Here is a 20,929-nt window from a genome sequence, read left to right on the forward strand (position 1 = left end):
CTTTGGGCTCCGCCTTCTTTTCCTTGCCAGTATCCGAGTTCCACTCAGCTTTTCTGCTCGGCTCTCAGCCCCGCCTCTGTGAGAGGGGTACTCCTTCCCCCCCTTGGCTCTCTGTGTCCCCAGCTGCCTCAGACCCAGCTATGTCATTTTCAGGTCGCCTCCGGCAATTCCCCGCTTTTTCACTGGGTTCCGCTTTCAGTCCCCCTTCGTCAGTCCTGCGGGCTCGGCCCCTGTCCCCTCCTCAGGGGGCGAGAGAGCCCGTGCAATACGCCTGCGCGTTTTGGGCCTCCCGGGACTACACGTCCCAGCGGGGCGAGCGGCTGGCGCCACGGCTGTGGTCAGGTGACCAGGTCGCCTGACCTGCACTGAATCAGGGCCGGGCGGGCGGGGCCGCGCCGGCCGCTGCTGCTCGCCCTTGGTCCCTAATCCCCTCGCGGGCCCCTCAACGTGGGGCAACAACGTTCTTGGCGCGTCTCCGGGTGTTGGGCTCATCCCTACTCGGATTGTATCCTAGGAACCTGCTAACTGTGCCCATGGAGAGAACTTCACCCTAAGCCCGGGATTCTGATCCAAGAACTGGAAGTTGACAGCTTGGCTACCTTGCTCCTGGACCTGCCTCCTCTCACCATCTCATTTCTTTCCCCAGGATTGTCAGTGGGTTCGCCCCGAGGAGAGCTGACTGCCCTGGGCTGCTGCTGATCTCCGGCAGAGTTGAGCCAAAATGTCCCCGGAATCTAAAAAGCTTTTCAACATCATTATTTTAGGAATTGCCTTTATGTTTATGTTCACCGCCTTTCAAACTTGTGGAAATGTGGCGGTGAGTTGGGATCTGTTGGCCCTTCTTTGAAGTGCCTATCATCATGCATTCCAAAAGTGATAATAAACGTTAATTATATCTTAACAGTGCGCTTAAATTGCGCATTTTATTTTGTCACTTACCCTTACTCGTTTTTTATGATTAGGTTTGACTTCATGTATCAGATATTTCTTCTTAATATATCGGATGTGATACTGCCATTTATTTTTTTGATTTGATTTGGGGGTTGTATGTTGACCTATTTTTTTCTTGTTTGTATTAAGGTCTGCATTATACTGGGAGTTAAGACAGTTTTAGCAGATTCCCCCCTACCCCCATCATTGGCTTGTTTTCTGTTTTGTAGTCCTTTTTCTTCTCTCATAGTCGGCTTTCAGTATTAAGTATTGAGCATCTTGAATTTTTACTTTATTCTAAGAACTTGGAGACTTTTACTTTATTCTAAGAACTTGGGAGGGAGATTGCAAAAACGTTTTGGTTTGTTGATTAGTTTTATCTTCCACACAGCAAACTGTCATCAGGAGCTTAAATAGCACAGAATTTCACGGCAGTGGATATACCAGGTATTGTACTGTATGTTTGGGCTTACTTTGTATATTACGGTGGTTGCTTAAATCCCTTCAAAATCACTGGGGATAAAATACTGTGATTGAATTGGTAGTGATTGCTTTTTTTCTTCATTGTATCCAGACTGTTTGGCAGAACATAATAGAATAAAGGTGATGAGTTTAGGTTTCATGTAGAGTTGGACACTGGGTTTGAAACCCTGGCTTCTCAACTTAATCGCTATGTTATCTTAGGCCAGTTGCTTCCATGAGCCTGGTTTCCTTGTTCAGATAAGGCATGTAAAGTGCTTGGCACATTACCTGGTATTTAATAAGCGCTCAAGTATTGTATTACATCTTTCTAATCTTAAACAGAGGATGTTTTATATGATTCTTGAAACATTTGGTCTCCCTGTTTTTGTAATTTCGTAATGATTAATATACTGTCATCAGGAGCTTTTAGATTTTTATTAAGGTGGTTAGTGTCAATTTTGCAAAAGGAGAAAATGAAGTGAAAAGAACTTCGTTAGTCACTAGTACATTGTGACTGGAGCTGGCAATGTAATATGTACAAGTATCTAAGCACCAATAGTTTCTTATTTCTCTACAGTGAGATATTAGATTGTGGCCAACAACCGTCCTGAGTGTCATTCCTCTACCCACCACCCCACCAGTCTTAATTGGTTCTTTGTTACCTAACCTAAGCCTGATCTTGTATATGGTATTTGAGAGTAAAGGGGTTTTAATGCCCGTTTTTCTAAATGATTGGTAATGCCACAACTTTTTGTAGTACTTTATCTTCATGTGTAGTCTAAAGAACAAATGAAAGAACATTTGATATTTGAGAGATTCATAACATCCAAAGAATAATGTACTAGTAGTCAATAAATTCAGGACCTTCAAAATGGTTTCAGTCACCCGGGTCACAAGACATACATACTAGGTAGGGCTGGCTCTTCAGTAGCTGAATCGTGCTCAGTGAGACCACTCTAGGTTGAGTTAAATCAATTCTGGATTAAGCAAGTTTTAACTCTCTGCTTGTTATTTATAGCAGCAAAATTGCATGCGGTTGCCAGGAGTTGTAGGCTAAGCTTGTAGAGCAGACTGGTTGACTTGGGCCCCTGGAGTCAGATTACCAGGTATGGGACCCTGGGTCCACCATTCACCAGCTAGCCAGGTGGACTTTTGGCAGGTTACTTAGTCCCTCTGTGTTTCAGTTTTCTTTTCTGTGAAATGGAGATGACAGTGCTTTCTTCACAGAGCTGTTAGGAGTAAAAAAGGAATTATGTAGAAAGTACTTGGCATAGCCCTGTTATACTCATCTGTTATACGTCAGTTGTTATTATAATTTACTGGTATCTGAAAATCTATATTGTCCAAGGCAGACTGATTCAGAGAAACATTTGATGAGACTTCCAATATATTGTACAAGTGAAAACTTTTAACGTATCATTCAGTTTAAGGATATAACTATCATAAACTCTGACTAAAGAACATGAATGCTTATTGCGAAAAAAATCTGTAAATTCTCAGTAGATTTGAAGAAATGAGCTTTTGAAACAGTGCTTCAAGAATTTTGTTTTGTTTGTTTTTGTGTGTGTTATGTGTACAGCATGGCAATTATTTATGGAGTGTTCTCAGCTTCAAATTTGATCACGCCATCCGTGGTTGCCATTGTAGGACCTCAACTCTCTATGTTTGCTAGCGGTTTATTTTACAGGTGAGTAGTGTAATTTTTTCACTCATTTACTTTCAGCATCTTTCAAACACATAGTAAATAAAGGGACTTGCCGACTTGGATGGAACAGAACATAGGCAATATTTTAGGGATTTGGCTCTCCGCTTGACGCGCAAGGATACCATACAGTTTTAATGTGATGGGATGTGTGTATATTTGCTTTCGTTTTACTATTACTAAAAATAGTATCCAAAAATCTCTTTCCATGAGAGCTGAAAAGAACTTCCTGTGAAATAATGTTATTTTATATCGAGTTGACTGACAGGAATTCAAATGAAGTAACTAAACTTTTCTTCTGGGCGGTGGAACCACAGTCCCATCATATGCTGATTAATTGGCAAAGCCTAATTGCCAACCTTCACTCAGTGTCTGATTTTACAAATTTGAAGTAGTAAGTTAAGAAATGAGTAGGTCCCATTTGTCCCTTTTGTTTGTTTTCAACACTGGAGAAGTCCTTCACAGGTTGAATTTTAAAAGAGGAGAATGCTCAGAATTGATTCCTAGAAGGCATAATTGGCATTCTATTTCAGGTACTGTTTGACTGTAATACGTTGACCTGTTATATTTTAGCATGTACATTGCCGTTTTTATCCAGCCTTTCCCATGGTCCTTCTACACAGCCTCTGTTTTCATTGGAATTGCAGCTGCTGGTAAGCATTTTGGAGTTTATTCTCTCCATTTTCTGGGGCTTATCTAAGAGTGTCGTTTATGTGTTTAGTATGTAAAACTAAGTGATTTCATTCCCTTGATAACATTTTGGTTTGAATTTTAGTACTTTGGACAGCACAAGGAAACTGCCTGACAATAAATTCAGATGAGCACACTATTGGGAGAAACAGTGGAATTTTCTGGGCACTCTTACAATCTAGGTAATAATCCTTTTAGAGCTCAATCTTTCCTTTAATATTTTTTGTCACACCATTTTTTTTTTTAGACCTTTGTTGAATTGAAAACTCACATGTTCCATGACTTAAGTTCTTAGCTGCATATGATACAGATTTAAAATTTTATAGAATTACTTAAAATGCGTGGATGGATATACCTCAAATGCATTGGAACTTATGATTAGTAAACAGAAAATAATATTAACCATAATTTATTTAGCATTGGCTGTACTTCAGGGACTTTTGGGTTCATTACTTAATTTCAGTCATCTTCACAACCTCATGAGAGGAGAAAACAGGCTCAAAAGTTAGGTAAATGATCTGATTTCAACCAGCATTATCTGGATTCCCAAGGCCACATCCTTCAGATCTAGCTACCCTACCTGTTAGCTGTTTATGTATGTATATATTTAAATTCAAAAGTGAGACTAACTGTATCAACACTGAATGATACAGCATGTTATATATTTCCTAAGTGAAAAGCAACAACAATCATTCTGTCATGGAATCTATCCTGAGGATTTACCCTCACGGATCTTGCCTAAAATGTTGGCATTGATAAGGCTTGACAGTTTTAGGCGTTGCATATTAAGAAACTGGAGTGCAAGTGAATAATGCCTTCTCTAGGAAAGTGCAAAATAAAGTATCTGATTAGATGCAGATAACTAAATCATGGATTTTTTTTTCATAGATTCCTTAAAATATAGGGTTTTAGAATTAACATAAGCTTATTTCCAGGGAGTCATTTTCAGAGTTCTAATAATAAATCACATGTTTCGAAGTGAGTCAAGACTTCTTTGAATGGTGGTTCTGAATCAGGTTACTGTCACGTGGAGGGAGACTGAACTCCATCTGGGTCAGTTAAGTTTTTCAGAAAGAATCAGGGAGGAGTTGATACTTTTAAATGATCTAGGGCAGGTAAATACTTTTTAAATTTTATGTGCCTCCATCTTTCTCTTTTTAACAAGTAATGGAAAATTGTTTAAAAACTATAAATATGAAAATAATTTCCCAACATTCTCTCTTTCATTTTTTCCACAAGCTTGTTCTTTGGAAATCTCTACATATATTTTGCTTGGCAAGGGAAAACTCAAATATCAGGTTTGTTTTATTCATTTCGCTTTATTCAGATATGTGCAAAGCACAATAGCCGTTTCACAAAAACAGTCATTATGCTTTGTTCAAATTGTTCTGATGAACCTTGGTACCTTAAGTTGTCTCAGATCTTAGCCTTTAGTAACTTTTGTCCTTGGATTATATTATTAAGCTACAATGATAGTCAATGACTATGCTTCAAATGACATCTCAAGGTATGGGAAAAGGTTATGCTATGAATGAGTATACGACTCAGTTGTCTGACTTTTGAATTCTTAATTGTTTTGTTTGTACGCTTCTTTGATTGAAAAATAGGATTATGTTCTTGTGCTATTTTTCTCTTGGCTTATTAGTATTTCTCTAACTGAAAGACAAAGGTGGAGATACCCAGTTTATCTCCTTGTCCTGGGTTTTTACTGATGCAATAAAGTAAAAAATTAATAAGGAAGTGTTTGGACAGACACAAGCTCTGAACATCATAATAACTCTGCAGTTGTTTGCATGGTCAGCGCTATCTACTTTCTTCTTTTTTCTCCCCAGAGAGTGACCGAAGAACAGTGTTTATTGCCCTGACAGTGATTAGCCTCATAGGGACAGTTCTTTTCTTTCTCATTCGGAAACCAGATTCTGCAAACATCCTGGGAGAAGATGAGTCTTCTGATGACCAGGACCTGGACGTCAACGAGTAAGAAGTTGGAAACGTTCCTTTTATTTGAAAATATATTTTGAGTAGATCTAGTTTAGAGATGACCAACCTTTTTATAGCCCCAACTGATACCTGATCTTGAGCAGATATGAGGGAAAAGTTTTAAAGTAAATGTGGGGAAGAAGGTAAAGGAAACCTTGCGGGGGAGGAAGAAGGAAAAGGAAGGTAGACAGAGGCCAGGGAGGTAGCTTTGCCCCAGCCCACGCCTCCAGGCCCTCAGGGGGCTTATTATAGAATGAGTGCATTTCTCATCCTAGAAATGGCTTTCTTTGATATCTCACTGAACTGAGTTGAGAGTATGTGCAGCTGAGTGCTTGCTGAATCGACTGTATTTTAATAGTCTATAGAGTATAAATCAATTTCTCTTTATTTGGGGCCTGAAGGGCAAAAAATTAGAATCCTACATCCCATCCTATCCAAGCACATGATGAGGGTACTATCAATTAAATAGGGTCTAAATAGTATTTATGTCCAGGGAAGGCATGAGTTTTTATGGTGAGGAAAAAAGTTTTCCTGTTGGTTAAAACATCCTACCTTTTTTGCATCAGTAATGTATTTATTTAAGTCAACTAGATCTTCATTAGGTTTCTCTCACTCTCTCTTTTTTTTTTTTTTTGGTAAACAATATCACTTAAAGATATAGGAGAAGTAGGTATTACCCTCTTGGCTGGTAAGATAATCAAAGTAAACAACTACACTTATATTACATTATCTTTCCTAATTCTCATAAGTGGTAGTGTCCGTATTTTATAAATGAGGAAACAAAACTTAAAGAAATGAAGTAATTTGTCTAAAACCCTGCAATTAATAGATGACAAAGCAAGACTCAGGCTCCGAAGCCCACGTTTTTCATCAGTACATTATGCTGCCCCTAGCCTTGAACCACAGGTGGTGGTATTGCTTTTGAAGAGTATTTATGCTGAAGGAAGGACTTACTTTTTACATTGTAGGAGTGGTGGCAAATTGAGCTACCACAAGTTGTTTTTACAGGGTGGAGATCGCAGAGTACAGGAGATTCCTGTCCTGCCTGACCTATCATATCTGAAAAAAACATGCCTGGATATATGCGATAAACTTCATGTGAAAGAATGGTGTTCCGATATTAATAAAGAACCCCCCTTTAATCACCTTCTCTGAAGTGAGGACGTGGCTCCAGGGGGCTAGGAGCATTGAAGGGCACTGGGGATATTTGCCAGACCATGTAGAGGACAGAAGCTTTACAAACATCGATGAAAATGTGATAGTCTTTTTGTTCTTGCTTCACTTTTCAGGGGGAAAAAACTGTTTTTCTTTACTTTCTTAGGTCTGCCCAGAACAATATGACAAAGGCAGTAGATGCATTTAGTAAGTATTTTCTGTATCTGAAATGCAGAAACTGTTTGGGAAGAACTTCAGCACTGGCCTTTCCCTTTCCCCCTGGTAACTTTGCTTTGACGATACCCCAGTATTTTCATTTTTCCACGTATGCTGCTCAAAAATACATGAGTCCTCTCAGTAAATACCGCTATAACATGAGGGTGTGAGGGATGGGTGATATCCGACAACACAACCCCAGTGGGTGTGTGAGGGAGGCATGAGGAAGCTGCAGAGAGCTCAGGAGTTGGGAGTTTAAATGAGAAAGTGAGGACACACACGCCATTTCTTCAGGCATCACTCACAGCTCCTCAGAACAGAGCGGGAGCTCTGGTGACCCAGGAGTTAGGAAGAACAATCGTGGTCATCTGTTAAGGGTTCTTGCTGGATAAACCTCTTTATGTATTTTATTTTATTCTCAACAATTCTATGAATATCATTTAACCTGTAGATATAACCTATCATTATTTTCATTTCACGGAAGAGAAAACTGAGGTGTAGAGAAATTATTTACCCAGCGTCAAACCGCTAGCACATGACTGAGCTGGGATTCCAACCCAAACTGCCTGACAGGCAGAGCCAGTGTTTCCCATAATGGCCGTCTTGTGGTTCCTTCAGAAACAGACAACTGTGGCTTCCAGTTCCAAGGAGGCCTGATACAGGTCAATTCTTTGCTTCTGCCTGCACCTCTCAGTTTCTTTGTCTCCTAGGAGAGTGAATCTGATTGAGGTAGTTACTATCTCATACGGATCGGCCTTTCGGGGCCACATTCTCTCAGTGAAGCCCTCCCTAGGCCACTGGGCCAAATACACGTACTTATATGGCTAGCCTATAGGCTGCCTTGAGCTAGGGTGCAAATTCTTGATCTCATCAGCTGTGGCCTAGGTCAAATGACACAAAGCCCGCCAACTTTTAGCCAGGAATTCCTGTAGCCTCTTTTTTTAGAAAGGGCCTGTGGGTGTGGTAATCTGAGCCTTGAATACATAGTATATCACTGTTAAGGCCGTTTGATTAGGCTTTTACTGTGTGCATTTCTTATATTTCAGGCATACATGCATAATTATAAATTGGGCTATACGTTATAATTAAAAAGAGAAATAGCCTGACTTTCCCCAGCAAGATGGAAGGAAGGTCACCACAGTCCAAGGCCTGGCTTTCAGCTCTGCAGGTCTGGAAACGCGTTTGTCAGAAGTCCTATTATTGATCAGAGGGCCCAGAGGGGAAAGGACTCAAGCTAAACAAACTCACAGAAATCACAGTTAACCATTTATGATGGCATGTTATAGTTTTCAGTGAGCCCTTTCATGGATATTTCCTTCGTGTTATTGGGGCCTAGAAAGCCACATTGGTTTATTTGGCGAGCATGGAGCCAGGAAAAGAATCTTCAGGCTATGGGATGGTTGGTTCAGCTTTGGGGAGGCAGCTTCTCTGCCCTGTTACTAAACCCCGCTTTCTGGCTGTCTGTTGATATTAACCAGATTCAGGATGCCCCTCCTAGATAGTTATACGACCTTTGCCTCCACGTCTCTGTCTATGGAATGAGGCACTGACACAATTAGAGCTGTGTGCTTTTCATCGTGGAGTTAGTTGTTTACTTGGTGGGGGTCAGGAGTAATAGGATATTGGATTGTCAGATCTGAATGGGGAGAAAGAAGGCAGCAGCCAAAAAAGGTCCGGCATCTAAGGTGCTGTAGGGCAAGCAGATTCAGGAGATGGTTCCTGAGCATTTGGGGAGTGACATGCGGTTCTGTGGTGGCAGGAAGCCACAGGCAAAGAGGAAGAGGAAGAATGGCCAGGCTTCAAGTAATTTGTCTGTGGGCCAGAGTTTCATGTATTATTCAATCATACATTTCTTCAGTTGATGCTATGACGGATGTTGTGCAGAAACGTTTCCTACTTATCTAAAAAAGCTCTCAATTCCTCCAGAATACATACAGAGGGTGCCAAAAAAATGTATACACATTTTAAGAAAGGAAAAAACTATTAGAATTGTAATACTTGATAAATACCTATAATAAAAGACGAATACAAGTCATGTATATACTTTTTTTTTTTTGGCACCCCTGGTATGTTTAATGCGATTCTAGAAAATTTTAGTGAAATTTTAAATTTATTTTTTGGTCTTGATGAAATGACCTAAAATTCACCTGAAGGAATAAACATCTGAGAATGGCCCAGAGAATTTTTAAAAAGGAGAAGAAAGACTTTCCCTAATAAATATTAAAACCTATTAGGAATTTATTTGAAAACATTGGAATAGAAAGGGCAGGAGGCCTAAAGTCTAAATCAGATCCATGTCCATATGGGAAAAGAGAATACAATAAAAAAGACTCTTAAGCAAGGTTAGGTAGCTGGCTGCATAGAAGAATGTATAGATTCCTATCCTATATGCTTCCTCTCTTGCACTGTAATTCCAGGTAGGTTAAATATAAAAAGGAAACCATAAAAGCAATTGAAGAAATTAACTGGGTAGAGAAAAGCCTTTCAAGCAGGTCTGTTAAACAGTAAGGGAAAAGAACACTCTTTGGTTACCTAAAATATAAAATTTCAATCTCTCAAAACAACCTCAATGAGGGCCGGCCGAGTGGCGCGTTGGTTAAGAGCTGGCTTGGGACGCCAGAGGGCCCCAGTTCGGATCCCACATATGAGGGCCAGTGACACTGCCCTCTACGGCTAAGATGCTGAACAACAGCTCAACCTGGAGCTGAGCTGCCATGAGTCGCCTGCGACAGCATAGGCTGCAGCCCCTGTGGCAGTGGGTTGCCATGGGCTACCGTATGTAGCCAGCAGCCAGCGTGAGCGGCCAGCAGCCGCCGTGAGCGGCCGTCCAGAAGCCGGCTACTGATCTGCCTCGCCCGGGAAGAGTGCAATGATGGTGCCAACTTGGGCCAGTGAAGCAACGTCCTCCACAACTAAGCTGAAGAACAAAACGACAGCAACTTGTCTGTTCCCCTTCCCCCAATTCCCCAATAATAAAAAAAAAATCTTAAAAAAAACCCCAACCTAATGACTTTAAAATGGCTGGGAAAACATTTGCAATATGTGATAAAGAGTGTTATGAACCAATAAGAAAAGCATAAACAGTTCCATAGAAAATAGACATTTTATAAACATTGGGAAATTATTATAGTGTAAGTATAAGAAATGCATATTAGAAAGTTTCTATCAAATTTCAAAAGACAAAGATAATTCTCAGTACTATGGGGGGGTAGGTATTTACATGTATAAGACCACACTGCTGATAAGAATATGCGCTTGTGTTACTTTCTGAAGAGTGGTTTATTTATCAGTAAGCATCAAAAGCCTTAAAATGTTTGTTCCTTTACCCCAGCAATTCCACTAATAGGATTATCCTCAGGACATAATTAAGAATTTTTGTCAAGGTTTAACTACTAAGATGTCTATATTAGTGAGAAACTGTACACCTGTACAATAGGTTACCCTAGAAATTAAAATGATCACTATGGATGTTAGAAAATATTTTCTCTATTATGAGAAAACAAATTATAAAATAGTATATATCTAGTGGAATCTGTTTTTATTTAAAAAAATAGGAAAAGTCTGGAAGGAGACCCATTACGGTATTAGATTATGGGTTTTTTTCCCTTACTAGGATACCTTGAGATATAAGTCACATACTATGCAATTCACCCATGTAAAGTATACAGTTCACTCGTTTTTAGTAGATTTCACAGAGTTGTGTACTTGTCTCCACAATCCATTTTAGAACCTGTTTATCAACCCCCAAAAGAATCCCTGTACTCATTAGCAATCACTTCCCATTCTCTCCCCACAACCTCCATCCCTTAATCTACTTTCTATCCCTATGGATTCGCCTATCCTGGGCATTTTATATTAATGGAATCATACAATATGTGGTCTTCTGTGATGGGTTTCTTTTATCCAGCATAATGGTTTCAAAGTTCATGTTATAGCATCTTATAAAGTTTGGGTGGTTTCTAGTTTTTAGGTATGAGTAATGCTGCTATGAATATTTGTGTACAAGTTTTTATATGGATATATGTTTTCAGATCTCTTGGATATATACCTAGGAGTGGTGGGATTGCTAGGTCACGTGGTATCTTTGTGGTTAAGCTTTTGAGGAACTACCAGATTGTTTTCAAAAGTGGCTGTAGCATATTACATCTCCACCAGCAGTGTACGAGGATTCCAGTTTCTTCACATCCATGAGTTGTTATCTGCATTTTTTTTTAAGATTTCATTGGGAAATTGGGGGATGGGAACAGTGTTGGGGAATTGGGGAAGGGGAACAGACAAGTTGCTGTTCTTTGGTTCTTCAGTCTAGTTGTGGAGGACGTCACTTCACTGGCCCATGTTGGTATTATCATTGCGCTCTTCCTGGGTGAGGCAGATCAGTCGCCGGCCTCTGGATGGCTGCTCACGGTGGCTCTTGGCAACTCACACCAGCTGCTGTCCACTCACGCTGGCTGCCGGCCACTCACGGTAGCTTATGGCAGCCCACTGCAGCAGGGGCTGCAGCCTATGCCATGACCAGAGTGACTCATGGCAGCCCAGCTCTAGGTTGAGCTGTTCACCATCTTAGCTGTAGAGGGCGCAGCGTCACTGGCTCTTGTGTGGGATCCAAACTGGGGCCCTGCGCTCAGAGCTGGCGTCCAAAGCCAGCTCTTAACCAACGTGCTACTCGTCTGGCCCTATCTGCATTTTTTATTATCGCCATTCTAATGGTTGTAAAGTGGTATCTCATGGTTTTGATTTGCATTTCCCTAATGCTTATAGGCCATTTGCATCTCTTTGGAGAAACATCTGCTTATATCCTTTGCTCATTTTTTACTTGGGTTATTTGTCTTTTTATTATTAAACTGTAAGTATTCTATATATATTCCAGATAAAAGTCCCATGTATATGACTTGCAAATATTTTCTCCCATTGACTTTGCATTTTCTTGATGGTAACTTTTGAAGCACAAAAGTTTTTAACACATGTGGACCAGTGATGCAGATTCGCGTCTATGCATTTAAATGCCCCATCCTCAATGTGTTAATTTTTTATGAAGCCTAATTTATTTATCTTTTTCATTTGGTGTCCTAGGAAGGCTTTGCTCAGGTCACAAATATGTACTTCTATATTTTTTCTAGGAGTTGTATAGTTTTAGCACTTACATTTGGGTCTGTGATTCATTTTGAGTTATTTTTGTGTATGTTATGAGGTAGGTAGGAGACCAACTTCATTCTTTTACATGTGGACATCCAGTTGTCCCAGCACTATCTGTTGAAAAGATGGTTTTTACCCCCTTGAATTGTGTTGAAAATCAATTGACTTTAAAAGTAAGAATTTATTTCTAGATATATGTCTGTCCTTAATGCCAGTATGTGCTGTGTTGATTATTGTAAGTTGTTTTTTTATTTTTTTTAGATTTTCTTTTTGGGGGAACTGGGGAAGGGGAACAGCCAAGTTGTTGTCCTTCAATCTTAGAAGGCGCAGCAAGCTCAGCTCCAAGTCCAATTGCGCTGCTCAGCTCAACGTGCTGTGTTCAATTAGTTGTGGGTGAGCGTAGCCACCATCCCATGTGGGAGTTAAACCAGCATCCTTGTTGTTAAGAGCTCACGCCGTATCCATTGAGCCACCCGGGCGGCAGCTCAGCTCAAGGTGCTGAGTTCAGTCTTTAGTTGTGGGTGGGCATAGCCCACGATTCAAACCGGCAGCCTTGTTGTTAGGAGAACATGTTCTCACCAGCTGAGCCATCCTGCCTCCTGTTGGCAGCTCAGCGGCAGCTCAGCTCAGGTGCAGTGTCACTGGCCCATGTGGGAATCGAACCGGTGACCCTGTTGCTCAGCGCTCACACTCTTGGGCAAGCTTTTAACCAACTGAGCCACTCGGCCAGCCCTGTAAGTTTTGAAATTGGAAAGTGCGAGTCCTCCAACTTTGTTCTTTTTCAAGATTGTTTTGGCTATTGTGGGTCCCTTGAATTTCCATATGAATTTTAGGATCAGTTTGTCGATTTCGGCTAATAGATTATGTTGTTGTTGTGTGTGGACAGAGAGATGAATTTTTTAGAGCAGTTTTATGTTCACAGCAAAATTGAAAGGAAGGTACAGAGATTTCCCATCTACCCCCTGCCCACACCTGCACAGCCTCACCCATTGTCAACAGCTCCCACCAGAGTGGGACATTTGTTACAATGGATGAACCTGCGTGGACACATTACCATCACCCCGAGTCCACAGTTTACCGGAGGATTCACCTTGGTGAACATTTTCTGGGTTTGGACAAATGTATAATGACATGTATCCACCATTTATAGTATCATACTAGATTCTGAAAGCTAAATCTTTTGATTATTTAAAACCAAACACAGTTCGCTAATGTAATTTTTAAATTAATTAAAAATATTGTTTTAAACATTGTATTGATCATGTATTTTTCCCCCCTGGAAATAGGTAAAAATGATTGGTGGAAATATCTTGCTGCATTTAGTCTGACTACATTTCAGTGAAAATAAAGAAAGTATCCCCTTTTGCACACGGAGAAATTCAGGACAGAGTGTTTGTGACCTATGTGGATCCACTCACTGTCAGTTTAGGATACTAGAGTAATGACCTTAAATTATGAAATGTGAGCAGATTCAGAAAGACAGTTAAAACTTGCAGTTTTTAGAAATGCATTTTTCCGTGTCAGATTTCAACTAAATCTAGCAGCGTAAAAGCAAACATTAAAGTGATCACAACAAATATGCAGAACCGAAGTCTCAGTTCTCAGACCCAGAGCAACCATCTCAGGAAGCGCAACCCCGGCTGCTGTGGTCAGCAAGCTCCCGGTGACTCCGATCTCCATTCGGGCTGGAAAGCTGCCCCGGTAGCTCCTGAGGGAAGTCAGCACTTTCCCCAGGCTGGCTCCGTTAGGAGCCTAACCTTTAATCCAGTGTGCTGGAATATTCTGGTATTTGTTTGATTCTATTTCTTTTCTCTGTTCCATGGTTGTTAGAGCTCAGAGGTAATTAGAGCTGGAGAATGTGTTTTAGAAAACAGTACTCTAGACTATATAAGCAGTTGAAATAAACATTTATTTATAGAGCAGCTTAAGTTCGTACCTTACGCATTTTAATCATTGACCTTTGTCCCGGTGTATTTGACAAAGGGGTGTTTTGCTTGAATACATGTTTTAGAATTTCTCTTTAATTAAAATCTAGTTAAGTACTCCTAAATGGTTTTCTTTTTTTGCAGAAAAGTCTCTTAAGTTATGTGTCACCAAGGAGATGCTGCTTCTCAGTATTACAACTGCTTATACAGGTAATGCGATTAAGTCCTGTTTTGGTTTTCTGTTGCTGCAATGAAGGCCCCAAACCATTCTTTATTATTTTTTCTCATAGTTCTGTGCATTCACTGGGCTCGGCTGAAAGGTGCTTCTGATGGTTTCAGTGGGGGTCTCGTGTGGATGCTGATAGAAGGCAGCTGGGGCTCGAAAATTCTAAGAGTTCCCTTTGCATGTCTGAAGGGGTCAGATGACAGGCTGGGTCTCCATCTCTCCAGGTCATCTCAGGGCAGCTGCATGACCCCCTCCCTCATGATTTCCCCTCTGGACACAGACTTCTCAGTGGCTAGAAGCCCCAAAGAGGGCAAAAAGAGAAACGACCAGACCTTAAAGTTTAGCCTGGCACTAGCCCAACATGACCTGCCATGTTCAACTGGTGGAAGTAAAAAGCCCGCCAGCCGAAATTCAGTGTGGGAGCATTCTACGCAGGGTTGTGACCTTAGGGCAAAGTGGAGCACTGTAGAAAATAACCAGGAGTAAATATAGTTTGGTATAGATTAAGATAATTTCTAATCAGAAGGAATGAGCTTTGTGGCTTACCACTGGTCACGTAGGTGACTGATGTGATACTGGGTGGAGCACTCTTATATCATAAGAATGATGAGGAAGTCTATTTCCTTTTAAACAGCGCTGTGATGTGCCAGTTACCACTATTGTCTTTATATGCCTCAGAGGCATAGACACTTGCTTTTTAGGATAAATAGACTAAATATTAAACATCCTTAAAATTCAGCTAAGGTTTGTAGCATTAAGGAATCAGGACTTACATTGATCTGCCCTAATTTTTTAAATTTCTTTTCCTGGGAAAAAGGGTTTAATTTAAACATTATTGTGCCTTTAAGCAAAAGTGGGTAGTACGTACATATTGGTTTTCCACACTTGCCTTCCTGTTCCCTCGGAAAGCTATTGATAATGAGCATGAACACTTTCGTATTCAGTGTTACAAATTTATGTTAATTATATCCTCTGTCCATCCCATCCACAGACAGAGGGACCTTTTTTTTTAACACAAGGATGGCTTTGCTTATTTGAGTTTTATATTTTATCTGAAATGTGTGACAACTACCATCTTGTGGCTAACTCCATTTCATCAGTTATGTAGCATAAACATGCTCTGTTTGGGAGTAATATTTCAGCCCAAGTGAGTTTTGTGTTATGTGTTTGTTTTATAGGTATATAGCTCAAATCCTATTAGACATGAAGAAAAACTAGGAAAGGGAGACTGTGAATGTGTACTTCATTTAAATCAGACTTTTTGCCCCCTGAAAGGTCTGGAATTGACTTTCTTCTCTGGTGTATATGGAACCTGTATCGGCGCTGTAAATAAATTTGGAGTAGAAGAGAAGAGCCTCATTGGACTTTCTGGCATTTTTATCGGCATTGGAGAAATTTTAGGTTGGTTTAAAAAAAGTTTTTGCATGAAATCAGTTTTTTATAGTTATAATAAAAATTTTAGTTGTGCTTTATTTTACCTCTCTGTCCTTGAATTTCTTTTTCCCTGCTTGTTTTTACCCAAATGGGTATGTCTTTTTTTTTTAATCACTGTTCTAACGTAACAAATTTATAAAACATTAGCCAAATAACTCACAGACCAAGCCATGAATAGGAAAACACAGGGTCTCTCCCAGCTTTTCCTCTTAAAATACTCAGGAAAGTGTCTTGGAACCCCTGAATTTCTGACACCAGCTGGCTGTTTAGGGTCCCGAGCGCAGGACCTCTGTCCCCGTGGAGTACAGATGTGGCACCCTCCCAAACCTGTCATTTAGGGGGTTTTATGGAAGTTTCATCATGGAGGCATGATTGATTAATTCACTGGCCTTGGTGATTGAATTCAATCGCCAGCCCTTCTCCCCTCCCCGAGATTGTGGGGCTGAAAGTTCCAACTCTCTAATCAAGGCTTAGTCCTTTTGGCAACCAGCCCCCATCCTGAAGCTTTCTAGGGTCACCCCAGCTCCCCTCCAGAATCGCCTCATTAGCATAAACACTGGTATGGTTGACAGGGACACCTGATTCAAAAAAGATTTATTCGGCACTTGCAGTATATTGGATACTGTGTCACATATGAGGAACTTACCAATTCAACAAATATTTGTTGTGTATCCATTGTGAACAAAACAGACTCTGCCCACAAGGAGCTTATACTCTTGGCGAAGAACACAGATGATAAAAAGCACAGGCAGCTTAGAGTGTCAGATGGTGATAAGCACTGTGGAGGGAGCGGACTGTTGGTTTGTGTTTCCTCCTTTGTTGGCAACACCTGAACAGCACAAGTATATAAACATTTGAACCTGTGGAATACAGTTGTAATCATTGCTTTAATGTCTTTGCTCTTTCTAACATCGGTGATAGTCTGATGCAGTTTTTTTACGACTTTATTGGGATATAATTCCCATGCCATTTTATTCATCCATTTAAAGTGTTTTTTAGTATAGTCACAGGGTTGTACCGCCATCACCACAATCTAATTTTAGAACATTTTATCACCCTTCCCCAGGCAACTGCTAATGTCCCTTCTTTCTCTATGGCTTATTCTGGACATTTCATGTAAATGGAATAATACAGTATGTGGTCTCTTGTGTCTGGCTTCTTAGCATAATGTCTTCAAGGTTTTAGCAGTTTTCATTCCTCTTTATTACCAGATACTATTTAATTACATGGATATACCACATTTTATTCATTTGTCATTTGATGGACATTTGGGTTTGGGGCCATTATGACTAATGCTGCCGTGAACATCTGTGTACAGTTTTTATGTGAACAGATGTTTTCTTTTCTGTTGGGTGGATACACACCAGGGCCTCGAATTGCTGGGTCCTGTAATAACTCTGCGTTTGACTGAGCTTTCTCCTCCTGATGGGTCCTGTCTTCCTGCTGCTTTGCATGCCTGGTAATGTTGCGGATACCAGACCTCTGCCTCATTGGGTGCTGATGTTCTTGTAGTCCCATCAATATCCTCGAGCTGTGTTCTTGGATGCGGTTTATTTTCTTGGAAACAGCATGATTCTTTCGGGTTCTGCTTTTACAATTTGTTGGATAGGACCAGAGCAATGCTGACTGGGACTGAAATTTCTCCCTCCTGAGGGTAGACCGTGCTGTGTACACCCAGTGCTGTGAACCACAAGATTTCCATTCTGGCTGGCGGGACCAGGCACAGTTCCCAGCCAAGGGCAGGACACAAATGCCTCTAACCCCCTGGGACGGCCCTTGCCTGGGCCTCTGCTGATTCACTCATGTTGTGTGCTGGTCAGCACTCAGTGAAGACTCGGGGAACCCTCTGCAGATCTCCACAATTGTCCCTCTGGGCAGTTGTCCTTTCTGATACCCTGTCCTGGGAACTCTCGCCACCTTGTATCCCCAGACTCCCAGCTCTGTCTCCCCAACTCCACCTGCCTTCCCTGTCTGTAGCTGCAGCCTGGAGCCCCTCTCCTCCGGCAGTGGGGGACAGGAGGGGGTACTTGTAGGGCTCACCTCACTTGTTTCCTGTCTCTCAGGGATCACAGCCCTTTGTTGCCTGATATCCTGTCTCTATGAAACCATTGCTTCATATTTTTCTAAGGCAGGGTTTTTTTAAATCCTTCCCGGTTATTCCATCTTTCCTAGAAGTCTGTTCTGATTTTTAAAATTTCTTCTGTTTCAATAGTTAATTCTTATTTTGTATATTTGTCCTTGATTAAATTAGCTATTGGTTTTTCTGTTGTATTTATTTTTTCAAAGAACCATGATTTTGATTTATTAACTTGATCTTGAGTTTTTCTGTTCTCTACTTCATTGATTTTATAGGTGGAAGCCTCTTTGGTCTGCTGAGCAAGAATAATCGTTTCGGTAGAAATCCAGTGGTGCTGTTGGGCATCCTGGTGCATTTTATAGCTTTTTATCTGATATTCCTCAACATGCCTGGGGACGCCCCTATTGCTCCTGTTGAGGGGACTGATAGCAGTGCCTACATCCAATCCAGGTATAGTGACCATCATTTTTCCAGTAATTTAAGGAAGGGTGGAAGATACGATGGCCAGACATTTAAAATGGAGCAGTTAATGCTTTTCTGAAAGTCTGTTATCTTTAAAAGGTCGCCTGTCAAGTGTTAATGGAGCCAGAATGACTTTAAATAGGAACCCATGGAGAATTTCGTTATTTTTGTAATTGTTCGTTTTAACCTTTCTCCCCACTAAATCTTTTCCTTGCTTTATGAAGGAGCACATAAGTATCTGATTTGAATTTTATAGCTCTGCTGTTTTGAGCAGTGAAATCTCTAGAAGATAGAGCCTTGAGGAACAACAGTGAGGAACCAGGGGTAATTTGCCAGCTGGGCTGGCCAGCCCATCCTTCCAAAGCAGATGCTCTAAGTTTTGAGGATATTGTTTTATTGTACTTACATTCGTTATGGCTGAGACATTTATATCTAGATCTGCATGCTAAGGGCAGCCCTGCCCAAAACACAGTATTCCATTCCCACATAGTTATAGCCTGAGCTTGCTAGACTGTGAAGGTTGAGCATAAATTCTTCCTTTGTAAATTCCAGGATTTATTCTTGTTTCAAAGTGTTAAAAACTTGAAAGTAAAATGCTTTTGTGGGTGAGTTGCTTTTACATTTTAAATGTCTCTAGCAAATATTGTTAATACTCATCCTAAATTAATTTTTACTTTATTCAGCAAAGAAGTCGCCATCTTCTGCAGTTTCTTGCTGGGTCTTGGAGACAGCTGCTTCAACACCCAGCTGCTCAGTATTTTAGGTTTCCTCTATTCTGAAGACAGTGCACCAGCTTTTGCAGTCTTTAAGTTTGTTCAGGTAACCTCTTCTTCAGATTGTGGGTCCCTTTTTTTAGTGCTTTAACTTTGTTTTCTTAGTATTCCTTAAATGGAAGTCAGGGATGTCCTTTAAAAGGATTTGTGATTAGAATTAGGAAGCGGTGAGTAGTGTGACCCCCTCCACACACTTTTTTCGCATTTTACATTTAATCTGAGTCTCTACAGCTCAGATTTGAGACTTCCTTCCTTAAATACCAGAATTCATTCATAGTACTTCTCACTGTGTATGTACATTTTTTTATTGCCCCAGTTTTTCACAAAATGCTATTTTAAATAACAGAGGTTGTAGCTTACTTGATTGTTACCAGCTCTCAACAGGTGTTTATGGGGCATGTCTGTGAGCTAGTGACACATGAAATCCCACCTGGACGCACAAAGAGCAGAGAGCACCGCCAGCCACAGAAAGCTGTGGGTCCGAGAGTGGTGGGGCTAATGGTGGAGCCTGGGTCACCTGCATGCATTTTGTGATTTGTTTTCTTTATTCTTAGTCCATTTGTGCAGCCGTGGCATTTTTCTACAGTAACTACCTTCTCCTCCATTGGCAACTCCTGCTCATGGTGATATTTGGGTTTTTCGGAACGGTTTCATTCTTCGCTGTGGAGTGGGAAGCTGCCGCCATTGTAGCCCGGGGCTCTGACTACCGAAGTATTTGAGGGAGAGGAGGCATGCCTCTTCAGACAACACAGCTGACTGACAGAGCTTGGCTGTAGAAGCCTCCTTTCATTTTCACAATACATTGGATGATGGTTAGTAGGGGAAAATCAAGGGCCTGAGACTGCTAACTCTGCCAGAGTTGGTAGTCAAGTTTACAGATATTAGCTGTTCAAACAAGAGAATAAGGGAAACCTGTTCTGTCAGTTGTAATTGTTCAAAGATGTCTTTCACTTCATCTATCTCAAGTTCCTTATAATCATGTTATAGACCGTAAATGTTTTCCTCTCCCTCATGTTTCTTTGAAAGATCTCGCCTCGATTCAAAATACTAGGCCATCTTTCATGTAGGGATTCTTGCTGGGTATCAAGTATGTGTTACTATGTAATAATAGGGAGCATATGGCACCGCACATATGTGTCTGGTAATGATATTTCAATAAATATTGAGATGCTGAAATGGAATCCCATCTTTGAAAAGATCTGCACTTTATTCCTCTTTAAATGTGTTGGATAAGTTTTTGTACCTTGCAGTTAGTTTGTAGCAAGGACCGGCGAGTTAAGTATTGTAAAATGAAGTAAAAATTGTCTTAAGTCTTAAAAACAGCAATCTGACATTTGTAAATGAACAAAAACACATTGAAAAACCAAACACATTTACTGGAGGAGGATTTTTGCTAGTAATTTTCTGAGAAGATGCAATGCAAGAAAAAGACCTGAGATCAGGTGGCAGGCTGTCGTCATGTAGCAGACACCATTCATTCCACACACAGGCCGGAATGCCATGTAACTATTTGGGGACATATTTACTTGGAAATGTTAACTTTCTCCATAAGAACTTGCTTAAAAATTTTTAATTGACATATAATTTAGAAACCATAAATTCACCATTTTAAAGTATACAATTTAAAGGTGTTTGTTTGTTTGTTTTTAGTATATTCACATAGTTGTAAAGCTATCACCATGATCTAATTCCAGAACATTTTCATCACTTCAAAAAGAACAGAACCCCCATGCCTGTTAGCAGTCGTGTCCCCCCCCCCCCCCC

At 40.6% G+C, this 20,929-nt stretch overlaps 1 protein-coding gene across 6 annotated transcripts; it reads left to right on the forward strand.

The window, feature by feature from the left end:
* Window positions 1-31: 31 nt before the first annotated feature.
* Window positions 32-20,781, forward strand: MFSD11 (major facilitator superfamily domain containing 11). 6 transcript variants are annotated; one of them, XM_019644258.1, is made up of 14 exons: window positions 32-87; window positions 647-817; window positions 1,322-1,377; window positions 2,972-3,079; window positions 3,668-3,747; window positions 3,870-3,966; window positions 5,024-5,082; window positions 5,617-5,761; window positions 7,086-7,126; window positions 14,338-14,403; window positions 15,695-15,820; window positions 18,206-18,380; window positions 19,076-19,211; window positions 19,720-20,781. In XM_019644258.1, the coding sequence occupies exons 2-14, from the start codon at window positions 722-724 to the stop codon at window positions 19,882-19,884; spliced, it is 1,350 nt and encodes a 449-aa protein (XP_019499803.1). In that variant the 5' UTR covers window positions 32-87; window positions 647-721; the 3' UTR covers window positions 19,885-20,781. The 6 variants fall into 6 exon arrangements, with proteins under 6 accessions (XP_019499803.1, XP_019499804.1, XP_019499802.1 ...); XM_019644259.1 differs by having other exon boundaries at window positions 61-78; XM_019644257.1 differs by lacking the exon at window positions 32-87 and adding an exon at window positions 97-153.
* Window positions 20,782-20,929: the final 148 nt, after the last annotated feature.

The sequence above is a fragment of the Hipposideros armiger genome, unplaced genomic scaffold, assembly GCF_001890085.2.
Source record: "Hipposideros armiger isolate ML-2016 unplaced genomic scaffold, ASM189008v1 scaffold_87, whole genome shotgun sequence".
Taxonomy (NCBI): Eukaryota; Metazoa; Chordata; class Mammalia; order Chiroptera; family Hipposideridae; genus Hipposideros; species Hipposideros armiger.